The 14,528-nt window shown below is 34.7% G+C and overlaps 1 protein-coding gene across 2 annotated transcripts in view; it reads left to right on the top strand.

Moving 5' to 3' along the window:
* The window catches only part of LOC146539412 (furin-like protease 2), a 198,555-nt gene that overhangs the window by 123,741 nt on the left and 60,286 nt on the right, over nt 1–14,528 (top strand). For both annotated transcript variants that reach the window (XM_085185218.1, XM_085185219.1), the window contains exon 2: nt 5,195–5,481. In XM_085185218.1, coding sequence (XP_085041344.1) covers nt 5,320–5,481 — 162 coding nt within the window. In that variant the 5' untranslated portion in view covers nt 5,195–5,319. The remainder of the gene's footprint in view (nt 1–5,194; nt 5,482–14,528) is intronic.

Genomic DNA, 14,528 nt, shown 5'->3' with positions numbered 1-14,528 from the left:
GAAACGGTTTATGTGGCGGTCTGAGGGTTAAGGATGCCGTAATGTCATTTTGATATGTTAATATTTGAATTTACGGGCATTAAATGAATGCGTTATTCCCTGTATAGTAAAAGTAAATTAAGGAAAATTTTATGTCTAGACACTCTTTCCTAAGCTTAGCATCATCCACATTAGAGACATTTTTTGGTGACTGGCGGAAATTCAAGCCTTGCCAGAGTTAAAAAAATGAAAATACTTCATTCTCCCGAAGACAAATTGAATACACAACCATTATGTTTACATTTAAATAGTCCCAGTATGCCGAATTGGAAATGCTTATGACAAGACAATGAGACAATAACAATGATATAGATTACGTACGTGGAATTACTTAGTTAAATGTCAATTAATAGAATATCTCACTTGAGTGACTATATATTAAGTGTTAATGTCGTGAGTCAGTCGTGGTGCAGAGGCAAAGCGCAACTGGCTGTGGGTTCGATCCCCACTCAAGGAAATGAAATAAATAATATAAATCTATACTAATATAATAAAGCGGAAGAGTTTGTTTGTTTGTTTGTTTGTTTGTTTGTTTGTTTGTTTGTTTGTTTGTTTGTTTGAACGCTAAGATCTCTGGATCTACTGGTCCGATTTACTTTGTTTTTGTTTTGTATGAAAGCTGCATTCTTCAGAAGTGCTATAGGCTATATAACATTACATTACACATATGAACTAATATATTTTAAAGTACTTTCTAATTTGACATGCAATTTATTCTGCCATCTTAATAACAACCGTCGCGTCGCTACGCAACCGTCACCGCGACATTTTGACATTCATCCTTATGAAAAAAAATATAATAGTCACTTTTAGCATTTTATCTAGATTGACATTATAGTTTACTGTATAACATCCTAATAAATAATTAAGGAGATGTCACTGATTCGAAATGACCTAGCCTTCGGGCGGCATAGTATGAGTGTGACCGACGCGAAAATATTCTTATAGTTTAAGCAGGCGTAGCCGCGTCCGGGTCCACTAGTCTAAGCTAAATCGACGAAAATTTGTGAATGACCATTATATAAATTGACATGAAAATTTTCTCATACAATAAACTTCAGGATTTTGTAATATTTTTTTTTACTACCACTTAATGAAACCTTTATATATTAATTACTTACACTACATTTACATACATAAATTAAACATATTGATTGCTATATAATTACTTTCTATTGTCATTTGATTATCTAAATAAATAAATAATTATAAATAAATAAATAAATAAATAAATCTATTTCGCATGAACAGGAGTACGTCTACCTTAGTAACATTTCAAAGGACGATCAACCTTCGATCAAACAATTAATAATTCGTTCCGAGAATCTCTTCCGTCATTCCCGATTAAGACTTCAGACAGTCTCTCATGTAAGCGGCACTGTACGCGTCAAGTTAATATAGCCCAAGTAATTATATAAGCCAGCCTTCTGGTTCCTGTCTTTCTATTAAACGACCTGCCTTCTGGTTTCGCCAAATTAATTATGATACCTAATGATATTTGTGTTTTACGTTCCTTAGACTTGACTTTTGTAACACCTTAGTACTTTATTTTGTGATAGAAGAGTCTTTCACAAAGCTTGAAAGAAGGAATGTGAAAGAAGCTTTAGAACTTTTGAAATTTTTGTGTTAATGAATTTGTGTGAAAATATCTATATTAAAATCTATGTATGAGAAATATATTGTGAAACTGGGTCTTTTTTTACATGTATTCTATAATTGTGTATATTTATCTTTTTTATTACCGGTCAATTTCCTTCGTGTATTTTCCATACAACGTGACATTGGCGAAATGAATTGTGCTCAACTGGCACGCTCGAAACGCCATATATCAGGAATTCAATTCAATTCAATATATTGTGCCTACATACTAACTGTAGACCGGAACTTCCTTTTGACATTTTTCCCGCCCTCATAGGATTTGCAAGAAATCCCCATCTTAGTGCTCCTCTACATTCCCCAAGGAAAATGTGAAAATGTTTTTGTCTTTCTACGCTGCGTCGTGTCGGCTCTACGTTGTCTACGGAACTCAACGTTGCAATTTGGCTAACGGACCAAACAGGGAAATAAGGAGAAATTTCTTCAACAGCAATTTTAGATTAAGATGGTATATTAAAATATATTTATAAAGAATGGTTAAAAAAATGTTTTCACTAGAATGTATTGTTTTAGTAACATATAGTTGACTAGTAAAATAGCGCAGCACAATCGGACCTCGCTAGGCTCGCTAGTATTTATACAATAAAATTCTTTTTACTCCATTCTATTTCAAATTCGATAAACAAATAGATGGCTTTGTTGATTTTTTAGTAAGCCAATTTTTTTAGCAGATATTTTTAATACTTTTTTTCTTTTACATTTTTTTCATTCAGCTAAAAAATACTATTAGTAATAAGAATTTAAATTAAAAAAAAACCTTTCCTTTAATAGTTATTTTTTCCACTTACAAAATTAATATAGAGGCCAGTCGTGGCGCAGTGGCACAAGCGTGTAACTGTAAACGCAGGTTACTGCAGGTTCTAGGTTCGATGCATACTCGAAGAAATGAAATATTTTATATTTTCACACTCAGAAACAGCATGAAGCTGAACAAAAAAGTTAACATTTGAACATTCCATATAATTCTTAATTCGCACAATGCACTTTTCACTAATTCTAATTTCCACATTTACCAGAGCCCGCCTTATGTCAGCTTAACGGTACGTGCAAGGATACCGTTCGGAGCGGAACATACATCATGGTTAAATTCTAAATCCGGTTTTTAGATTAAACAACAAATTGTCTGGGGTTTTCCATGTTAATCCCGAGTTCTGGCCAGTACTATGTGTTTGTCGTTTGCTATGGTTAGATTTAACTCGAGATCGGAACGCTCTAACGGGCTAACCTTTTATATTTGTGAATCTGGTATTTCCAAGTCGATACTATTATATGTAAATGGGGGGTGTCGACCACACTCGCCAAGCCCTGGTTCCATTTGCCGAAATCAAATGCTAATATAGAGTGTGTGTAATTTTAATTCGTTGATTTTTTGTGGGCCAACTCCATTTTCTAACCTGACTTAATTTTTTACCCCAAAAAAAAGAACGATCAAAGTAAAATACACAACCGAAAAGGGGTTGCTTTTTCTAATTGAAATTTGGGAGCGCGAGAGGAATTTAAAAATGTCCATTATGAATATGTGCCGCGCGGTTATTAAGTCGTAAATATTCGGCTCTTCAGTGCCGCGGCTGTAATATAATTATCCCTTCGATTATTTATAATTAATTTGGGTTGCCATACGTTTAAATTTGTACTCAAACAACGGGAGTGATTGAGATCTACTTTTAGATATTGAAATGGTATTTTTATTTTTTTATAATTGATGTTTTTACTTCTCTTCGATCAAATTTGTTTTTTTTTGGGATTACTCATTTTTTTTCTACCTTTTAACTGAATGAAAACACATGACAAAAGGTTTATAATTTTTTAACAGAGGGAGCCTAAGACCCTTAAATCATTCCGCTCCTACTTTCCGCCAAATTCTGGCGACATTGCCTCGACACACAGCGAAGAAATGAAAATATTAAATATTTCATTTCCTCGAGTGGATATCGAAGCCACAACATTTCGCGTTTACACTCACACGCTTGTCCCATAAACCTGTTAATATCATAGAAAATATTAGAACACAAGATTATAAAACGCCGGATACTCCCGACGGATAATCCTGATGAACAGGATATTAGAATTCCGTGAACCTCTGGTGGAGACGTCGCGGCTCGGAGGTTGTGACATAAACGTTTAACGCAAAGCGCGGAATCTGCAGCGCGCCGCTCACAGCGATATTTCCATCGTTTTATGTACGGAACACCGCATACTTTAGTAGTTTAGCGGGTCCCTCGTGTGCACGGGCACCCATCCCTTTGGCTGTGGGGTTGTGGGTGGTTCGAGATACTAATTTATTTTTAAACTCTGAATTAACGCTTATGGGTCGGTGTTGTCAGTTGTGAGGCGTGTGTGATGCGTTAGTTGAATTCGATTTGAAAATTATAAAGTAGTAAGGAGTTGTAATTATGTAATTCTTGTGGGTTCAAAGTTGACTCGCGAAAAAAACACGTGTAATGCGACTAAATAGGATTAGAAAGAGTGCTGCGTTAAGTAAGGTTAAATCAGTCGTAATCCATTTTTTTACTATTATTTAATAAGTCCATCTTATTTTGTGTAAAAAAACCGTATAACATATTCATATATTTTAAATGCTATATAACATAGACTAGTTTTCATTCCCACACTCTAAAGACTAACAGATGTTAATGTTGACAATGAGAAAGTCCCCCACATTTATAGACGTAGACTGCGTCCCATTCTCATTCTCGTCTTTTACTAAATTTCTTAGCATGCCAACTGGATATTAAATTCTTGGGTACATACCGGGTGCTGGAGACAAATAATACTTGCTGTTGATTATTTTTAATGTTGTCTTTGTCTAAGTTTACAATTCTTAATTTTATTAAGTATACTTTTTAAAATATCTTTTTATTTAAATGTATAACCTGCTCGTTGCTTGTAGGTATATACCTAATTGAATATTTGAGGAAGACATATGAATAAAGTTTTTCGGAACAAAACGTAGGATCGCTCTTGATGACATAACAATCTCGTATAGTTTGAAAGGTTTATTGGACTCAATAATATTCGATTGACTCTTAAGAAGTCTCTGATTATATCAATATTGCTTCGTATATTCATCGAAATAACCGAAATATTTCTCGTGAAGAAAACGCTACAAAGGGATCCCTCAGAAGACTCCTCCGTAACTGGTCGCGGACGTCGGGATAAATTTCCAAATAAAATTTCATAAATATTTTTGATATATTCACGGTCAGGCTTTTCATACTTTGCCCGCGTGGCTTATCTGGATTATCTCGGGATTTCCACCGGATTTTTTTAACTTGTTCGCATTTGTGCGTCCGCTTATTGCGTTTTATCTGGCCCGTGATTTGCCGCATCGCCATCCTGCAAATATGTTTATCGTGGCCTAAATTCCTTTTAAATTTATGGACCGAACGTTGAAAAATAGCCAACGTAAAAGTCCTACGGAAGCAGCTCTTTATTAAAATTCAATATCCGCTACGTACAGTGCGCTCTAGAATTAAAACTATGCCGTACATTGTTTCAGGTGATCAAGGGATGAGAAAAGTTGGTGCCGTCAGGACTTACATGACTTGCTGATCACAACCGAGTGTGGCAGGAGTTCGGTTCGTGCGCGTGCTAATGTGATCGAGTGTCACCAAGTTTTCTGTCATGGTTTTGTCATGGCGCGCGGTAGCCCTGCTAGCCGCGCTGCAAGCGTGCGCCGGTGTTCCGGAAACGCTGTATCACAACCATTTCGCCGTTCACGTGCCGGCGGGCGGCAAGCGTGTGGATGACATCGCGGACCGACACGGCTTCGTCAATCATGGACAGGTATGTCAATTTGCTACGTGTTTGGAATTTCTCATATTTCGTACTGTGGTGGCTCGAATATATTTAATATGGGAAAATGTTCGCTTTTTTCTGATAAAAGTATTCAGTGTGAAATATAAAAATATGTTTTTTATATTAGTACATCTCGCAACTCAATCAAGGTATTCCTAAACGATGAGGCGTATAAAAAATGTTAAACAAGTAAAAAATGTCTACAGGAAAATTAGTGCAAAGTTCAAGTTGATTTCTTGGCTCGACCGTCTGTCTGTCGACGGCCGTCCAATTAAGTTCTCTCGGTGATTAATGGCTGCAATACCTAACTCTGTACTACTGCTGGAATTACCTCAGCCGGAAGATTGTTGGTTACATTCGAATATTTACAAAATAAAATGTAAATAAAATCATGCTTAATATAATTGTTTTGATTAAAGTAATTTATTTTAAAATATAAGGTAAAAGGATAAAATACTTGAAAGATAATATATAAAAGTTACCAAAAACATGTATTATAAAAATATTTGTCATATTGTCTGTGCGCTTGCTTGTTCCCTCGAATCTCAGAAACGGGTTAACTGATGTAATTTCTTAACAATAGCACAGGTAAAACAACAATATTTACAATTTTAATTACAAATTAACAAGCAATAATAATTGGCGATCTGATATCGTTCATTGGATACTATGTACCTACTTTTTATTATTTTTTGCTTTTCAGTTTAATATTTTTATTAAGAAGTTTTATGATATTGTTTTTATTGAAATGTTCGGTTCTTTGGAATCAAATTTTTAGATGAATGAACAGAATCGCTGAAGTGATTTCTAATTTCAAATATTTGAATGATTAAAATAAGGGAAAAATTAAATATTTATGGTATATTTAAACGTCTGTTTCATAGAGAGTAAATGAAAATAATTAATTCCTCAGATTGGGAATGGAACCCATAACCGCTGTTACTACCGATGCGCCACCCAGGGCCCATTCATATGTTTACACCATAATTTTATTTTTAAAAGTAATGTTCATAAAAACAATTACAAACCCAAGATTAAAGGATTCTATGTTGTCAAAGAAAGAAAAGACTTCCGGGTTGTAGAAGTTTCCTATTGTATTATGTGCTTGTGTGACATATGTGCTCATACCCTGGTATAGCGTTGGGGCTTTACGAGATTTTTATATATATTTTTTTCTTAGTATAAAATTATTTTAATGTTATGTGATGACGTCATTTTAAGTTTATACTTAATCATCATGAGGCCATGTCTTTGCTCGGGCACCAAGGCAAACGCCCGGCGTTGAGTTTCCCCACTCAACACGATTGACGATTGTGGGTTTGATTTTCACACAAGGAAATCAATTATTTTCATTTCCGTGCTCTGGTCAAAAATCAAAACAGATTGCCTTAACACTTGGTTTCTTCTTGGTTGCTTCCGGGATACAACGGGAAAAAATCGTTATTTCTATTTTTCAACTAAACACAACAGACATGTACAGACTTTCCTCACTTATTAAGCATCTAACAAGCGAATATAGTCCAATCACGCTCGAACTAGACCGTCTACGCTTATTCTAAGCCTGTCGCTTACACTAGTATCCAGTGTACCAGGCACTCGGCATTCTCATCGTCAATAGTGCACTTGACGTCCTTTGAGGAATCGACTTTTGAACATTCCGTAGTAGTATTGCGCCTATAGTTTGAATATTTGTCTCCTTTAGTCCTTTATACGTTATAGAGGTATGTTACAGTGCGTTTTGGTTGTAATTTTGTATAATATATTAAATAAATAATTAATTCTGATTGTAAATTGTGAACGACGGTCGTGGATTCGATTCCGATTCTTGATAATTAATATTTTCGTTTCCTCGCTCTGGTAGCAAGTCAAAGCGTTGAGTTCCGCTACGCAACACAATGTTTCGAAAGTCGGGCGGTGCTTGGGCAGCGGAGTGTCTTAACACTAGATTTTCTCTGTCTACAGTGCAACGTGAAGCTACCATAATACACCAGTTCTATGATTAGGTGAATCCAGTTCACATTTTATATTTATTTTACAAGCGTTTTTTATGTTAGTATTTTTACGTGGCGCATTCCAATACCTGGCCCAAGGCGCTATGTTTGATTGGTACGAACGTTGCTGGATTTATTTTTTATAAAAACTTCCCGACAGTTTTTAAACGCCTAACTTAACGACGGAATACTTCACACAAATAACGACTGTTTTTTTGTGTGTTTGTTACCTAAGTCGTTTTTTGTTTGTTTTATTTACTGATTTTCCTTTTCGTAGATGTATTTTTCTAGCTTCACCCTGTATCCCGTATATACCGGGTATAGGGAGAGAAATCAGAAAACCTAGTATGTTCCCCATTTTGTGGCCAATTTTCGAGATATTGCTGCAACTTAATGCCGCGCTTTGTCTACTAGAACGACGTAATTAGCGAGGAATTATGATAAATTACTTCCATCCATCCATCCATCAGCCTTTCAAAGTCCACTGCTGGACATAGGTCTCCCCTAATGCTCGCCACTCCGTACGTTCCTGCGCCCTTTGAATCCAGCAGATTCCCGATTCTTGAGGTCATCGAGCCACCTGGTTCGAGGAATTATTTACTGTTATTAATATAATATTTCGATATGAAGCATCACGACGTACATATGTTATTATTTCTATATATGTATGTTACATCCTACTTCTATCTAAAAATATGTTTTTCTTAAATGCCCTTACAAAAAAAGAATAAAAATCGACACATTCGCCGTCGACTCGCCGTTGTGTTTCATTAAGTAAATTATAACATGATTAACGTAGCCAATTATGTTCCGTTTTAATCGTGTGAATAAACGAACGAGATAGTGTTGCGCCGATAAAGTTCGTTCGTTATCTGTACAATAATTAAAAGTTGCTGATAATTTTCGATACGAGCGCGATTAAAACGGTGCTGGGGTGATTGAGTTTGTCACGGGGAATTACCGGCTTGCACGCCACGCGTGGCGTGACCATTCTATGTGAGGTTGGAAACGGGACATGTGCTTTTTTTATTTATATATTTTTTTAAGTATTGTATTTAAAAAAGTAACATTTGACTTTTTATTTTCGTTTTTCGTGTGCCATGCTTTACACTTTTTTTGGGTGGTTTTTCGTTTTTCAGAGGAGTGTTTTTGTTTTTTTTAAGGGTGGTCTTCTTATTGATTTTTTATGTAGTAGTAACTATTTCATTTCACTTAAATATCTATTGACAATGGGATACCGCTATAATCGCGTAATTGTAGCATTTCGAAAAACGGGATATTTATACGTCCCGATGCCATGTTTCGGGACAGACAAGCCAAAAACGGGACAGTCCCGTCCAAACGTCTGGCCACGCTAGTCATGCACGCGCGTTTACACATGGAAAAAGTAAGTGTATGAACTGTTTATTGTTGCAATTAACTTATGAATATTTAACGCGTAAGTATGGACGTTGTGGTATAATTGTTTATTTATTTTAAGATATTTCGATGTGATATCGAGTTGTGTCTACATTTATGGGAAGTTTATTAAGTTTTTTTATAGTATGCCGCACTTGGTAGGGTAGGTAGAGGGAACCTGAGAACCTATTGTTAAGACATTCCGTTCATAGGAAGATACTTCCGTTTCTCACTTTTTGCCGAATTTTTGAGACATTGGGTTTTGAGTGGCGGAACTCAATTCCGCGTTTTGCTTCGTTATGATATCAAGAAAATGAAAACATTAAAATTTCATTAACCCTAGAAGGAGTTGAACCCACAACCGTTGCAACAACACGTCGTACAATTAGAAAAATATGTGATTTAATTAAAAAAAAAAATAATAATATATATAAGTGAAAAAAAATATTAATTTATCTCAAATATATGTATATATAATTATGTATGTATTAACAGTTTAATATGTACGTAGCGACTGCACTACTAAGACGTGTGCTAATACCGTTAATAATTGATTAGTACGGTACACCCGTTTGATTTGAATTTACACTGCGTTTACACAATAACTAGAATCCGTTACAATATAGCTTGGGACTAATTAACTTAATAGTTAATGTTACATGTGTTATTTATGATTTTTTAACTATTAAATTTCTGAAATATATTTTAGAAAATTTTATTCTTAAATTGAAATAATTTAATTTAATATATATTATACCTGCTTCCGCATACCGGCTTGCCGTATGCGACCCAGACTTGTGTCTGTAAACTCGACAGTTTGTGGATTCGATTCCCACTCGAGAAAATAAAATATCTTATATTTTAATTTACTCCCTCTAGTAATGACAAGTCAAGTTCCTCCACTTCAAAGGCAATGCCTCCAAAATCCTGCCAAAAGTGGGGAACGAAAGAGTCTTAATAGGAATGGAGTGTTTTAATACGAGGTTTGCTCTGCCTACTGATATGTTGCTAGATAGAACATGAAGGTAAATTAAAATTTATTCAACTTATATATTTCAACCATTATTCTAGCGAAATTCGAATCGACAACTACCATGAATAGGCTTCATATAGAAACGGCTTTGGGCGATTTATTTTACCTTTATATATCTATCTACCTATATATTCTACATTAAGGTATTTGTTAACACCACGTGGACCGTTGTAATCGAATGTTTGAGCGACTGTGCCACATGTTAGCTCTCACGATTACCCCCATACAGCTTTGAATAAATGATACAACCCCGCCGTTGGTAACCTATACGAATAATAGAAGGGAATTAAATCGTTGCGTTCGCGGCAATCGTGAATAATAAATTTGTTGCCGAAAAATTCTTTTATTCTTTTCCGTTTTCTAAACCGTTTATTTCCAATGAATACGAATCATATTTCATAATATTTGGAGCGTAATAAATAACGGTCTCGTTGTGGAATGTCTTAGCGTTCATTGAGTACGGAAAAGTGATTTTGTTTAGTGAAAATATATTTTTTAAATGATTTTTTTTTAGTTGGAGAGTTTATATTTAGATTTATTTTTTTTCTATGTGTTATTGAGTCCTGATCACCACTAAGTATTATTATGAAAATGAGGCGGATTGCTATTTTTTGAAATTTTAGATGCTTATTAAGTCATATCAAAAATAATTTTCACGTTGTTTCCCAGCCTAGCACGATTGGCAGAGGGAATCTAGTGTTAAGACACTTCACACGTTCCCATTAAGATCTTTCTGTTTCCCACTTTCCGTCATTTTCTGGAGGCATTGCGTGTTGAGTAGCGGTACTCAACGACGCGCTAGCGTCGTTATAGAAAAAATATATTTACTCTAATCTATATATATAAAAGGACTTGTCCTCACTGACTGAGGTAAGACGCACGCACAGCCGTAACCACTGATGGTAGAAACGTGAAATTTGGCCAGATGTTTACTTTCGTAATCTGGACATCCACTAAGAAGGGATTTTGAAAAATTTTAACCCTAAAGGGTTTCACCCCTTTAGGGTTAAAATTTTAGGGGTTGAAAGTTTGTATAGGTTTTTTTTAAATCCTCACCAATTTTTATAAAATTTGAAATTAAGACTCTTAAACGTATATAATTAAACACATGTTTCATGGTTTTCTAGAATTCACCCCCTACGGGTGCAAAAAAGGGGTTGAAAGTTTGTATGGGAAAATTCTTAAATCGCCACCGATTTTTATAAAATTTGATATTTAGACTCTTAAAAATATTTCATTGAACACATGTTTCATGGTTTATTAGAATTCACCCCTAAATACGCAAGCGAAGCTGCGCGCGTCCGCTAGTTTTAATTATATTTATAACCCCTCACCTATTCTAATTAAAAATAGATGTCTTTATACATTTTCCTTAATAAAAGGCAAACCCCAACATAAATTAATTTGTCACGAAGCATCTGTATCAAGCGAACAGATTTCGATTTCATTTCAACAAACTTCAACTTCAACTTCAACTGAACTATATCTGAAGATAGTTTCTACCGCATTTCATGGTTCGGCTTAGGCTTGCTTTAGTATTTACTCGAGCGTATGTTATAACTGAATTGTGACGGCGGAGATCTCTTGTGTGTTACAAATTAAATGTGGAAATTACTATCGTCATAGTGTAGGTTCGAATTGTTTATTAATAGATATTAAATGCGCGTCGTCGTGGTTTAGTGGTACAGTGTGTGATTTTAAACGGGTTCTATTATGTATCGGGTAAAATATTTACTTTTTCCCATTCTGAGAAGGTAAAAAGTGAAGAGTAGAATGTGTTAACTTTAAAATTATTTTTGCTATGACGAATGAAGTACATGTATGTTTCTTTTATTTTTTTATAGTTTTACGCTATATTCGGGTTACGCAGACGGAACCTGGGGCACCTAGTGTTAAGATACTTCCATTCTCTACTTTATGTCGAATTCATGTTGATTGGCGCAACTCAACGTGGCGGTTTCGTCAAAATATTAAATATTTCACTGGAAATATTTCTTCGATAAGTCACTATTTTTTATTAAGATATTTTGCTACTATCATTGAAAATAGCAAAAAAACAATGAAGAAACAACTTTTTTATATCTCTAATAATTAATTAATAGTGAGTTTGTACAACTTGTTTAAGGACTCATCTAAAGAATAATGGTGAAAGAACTTTTTAATTAATACGGATAAAGCAGGATGGGAGAGTATCTAAAGAAATATTTTTTTATATAATATAAAATATTTAATAAAAAAAACCAATAAAATAAAAATCCACAAATATATATTTTTGTACAAAGATTATAATAAGTAGTATATTATATTATTCAAGACCGTATAAGGGAATGCAGTCCATGATTATTTGAAGTATGTATTACTATTTGAGCTTAAGTAAACTTCGATAATATAATATTATAGCATTGGTGGCATTATTAATGTATTAATTAATTTAGTCCGTTAATCTTCTGTTAATTACAAATTAACTGGTGTATTATTATGTATTATTTACTGTAAACACTTGAAATGCCGTCTATCTTATAGGATACTATTCGTAAAATGTTGTTTTTTTTGAATTGATCAATCCATACCTACATTATAAATTCGAAAGTAACTCTGTCTGTCTGTCTTTTACGCAATCAGGGCCAAACCGCTAATTTAATTGTGATAAAATACTCATATAGAGATGCTTGAGGGTCTCGGGATGAACATAGGATACTTTTTTTCTCATATTTGTAATATTTTCGATATATATCAATATATTAAAATACTTATTAATTTGACATGCAATTTATTCCGCCATGTTTATAACAACCGCCGTTGCTAAGCAACGATTTGGAAAGTTTGTTGTTAGAAAACGTCACCCAAAATGTGCTTGCTTAACGCATCTCTCTATTGAAAACTGAAAATAATTTCACAAATATATTTAATAAATATTTGTATAGTTCAAGCGGGCGTAGCCGTGTTCGGGTCCAGTAGTAAATAAATAAATACTTAAATATATTTTTTGCATGAAAGATAGTATTCATTTGACTTTTTTGTTAAAATTCCGACCTATACAGTTTCATTCTTATTGTGTTTAATGACTTTTATAATAATTGAAAAATGATCTTTAAATGAAGGTTGTTATAACTGGGTCGCGCCTATGAAAAGATTTTTTTATGTATTATTTTTTAAATTGAAAAAATGTAATAATATTTGAGTTGTTTCATTCTCTCTTTAAAAATATTTAGTAATTTTTTTAGCTTCACGCTGTATTCCGCACATGGCTGCCCTGACAGAAGGAACCTAGTGATAATTCACTCCGTTCCCCATTTTCAGTCGCATTCTGGAGACATTGCATGTTGAGTCGCGGAACTTAACGCCGCACTTTTGCCTCTTTACAAGAGCGAGAAAATGAATTAAAAATTGTATAGATTCATATACTTAACTAATTAAAAGCAGAAAAAACCTTTATTGGTTGCCGTCTTGTGTCTCATAATTCCTGAAGCAGATATCGAATCTACATCCATCGTGTTTACAGTTCTTAATTAGGAAGAATGTATCGTCATCCAACGCCTACAACTCACACGTGTCTACAGTCACAGGCTTACTTAGCACGTTCTAATGGCGTATATAATGGCCTCAACGATAAATTCATTTAGCCGTATTTTAGTCGCCAATAATGTAACGGTATTGTATGGATATAACGTAGATATAGAAAGCAGAAGAGGGATGGGGGTAGATGAATTCTTAATTTTCGTATGAAATATTTAGTCTCTGATAACTAGGCAAAAAACGGCGTTATGTTTCGCCATTTGACACGCAAATCCTCTAGAATTAGGCGGCAAGTGGGGAACGAATTTTTTTATCAATGTCAGTTCTTATAGCCATAGTTAGCCGTAAGATTAACGCGAACGAATATGCTGCGGCCATTTTGTGGACACCGTTAATGCGATTAATACGACGCCCGGACATAATAACTGCTTTGTAAAACCTTTGTCTCGTACCACCTAATCAGATTGTGCACTTGGCCCTCTTTCACGTAATTAGTACGGGTTCTTATCTATGGAGACACATGGCCTTAATTGGATATTATGCCATATGCGTAAATATGTAGGTGCATGCATGTAGAGAGAGATGAAGCCGCCGTGACGCAGGGAGTCAACGTCTGTAAACGTGATGGTTGTAAGTTCTGATGGATCGAAGTCATTCGAGGGTTTTAATTAATTTAAACTACAGCTTTAGTAACCCAAAGCGCTACATTGAGAAAGATCCGTATTGTTTAAGAACAGAAATAAACCGTGTTAATTTTATGTAGAGAAAACGCATGGGACTATAGAAGCGATGGTTGTGGGTTCGATCACTAGTCGGTGGAAATGAAATGTTTAATATTGTTTTCTTTCGCTCTGGTAACAAGCCAGGCCAAGCGCGGCGTTGAGTTCACTGTGCTTCGAGCGGCGGAAAGTGGAGAACGGGGTGTCGTATCACTAGATAAGATAGATAGATAACACTCTTTATTGCATACATAAACAAACACATAACTAAATAGTAAGACAGAAGACATAGAGTAGCATGCAAGGGCGACCTTATCACTATTAGTGATCCCTTACAGGTAGCCTTAACTAACATAAACTTACGATAGAGCAGGATAT

Source organism: Heliconius melpomene, chromosome 4, assembly GCF_056956725.1.
Source record: "Heliconius melpomene rosina isolate 202511_hmr_F chromosome 4, ASM5695672v1, whole genome shotgun sequence".
In the NCBI taxonomy this organism is placed as follows: domain Eukaryota; kingdom Metazoa; phylum Arthropoda; class Insecta; order Lepidoptera; family Nymphalidae; genus Heliconius; species Heliconius melpomene.
The sequence above is the reverse complement of the archived record's forward strand: the minus strand, read 5'-3'. Positions and strand labels throughout refer to the sequence as shown.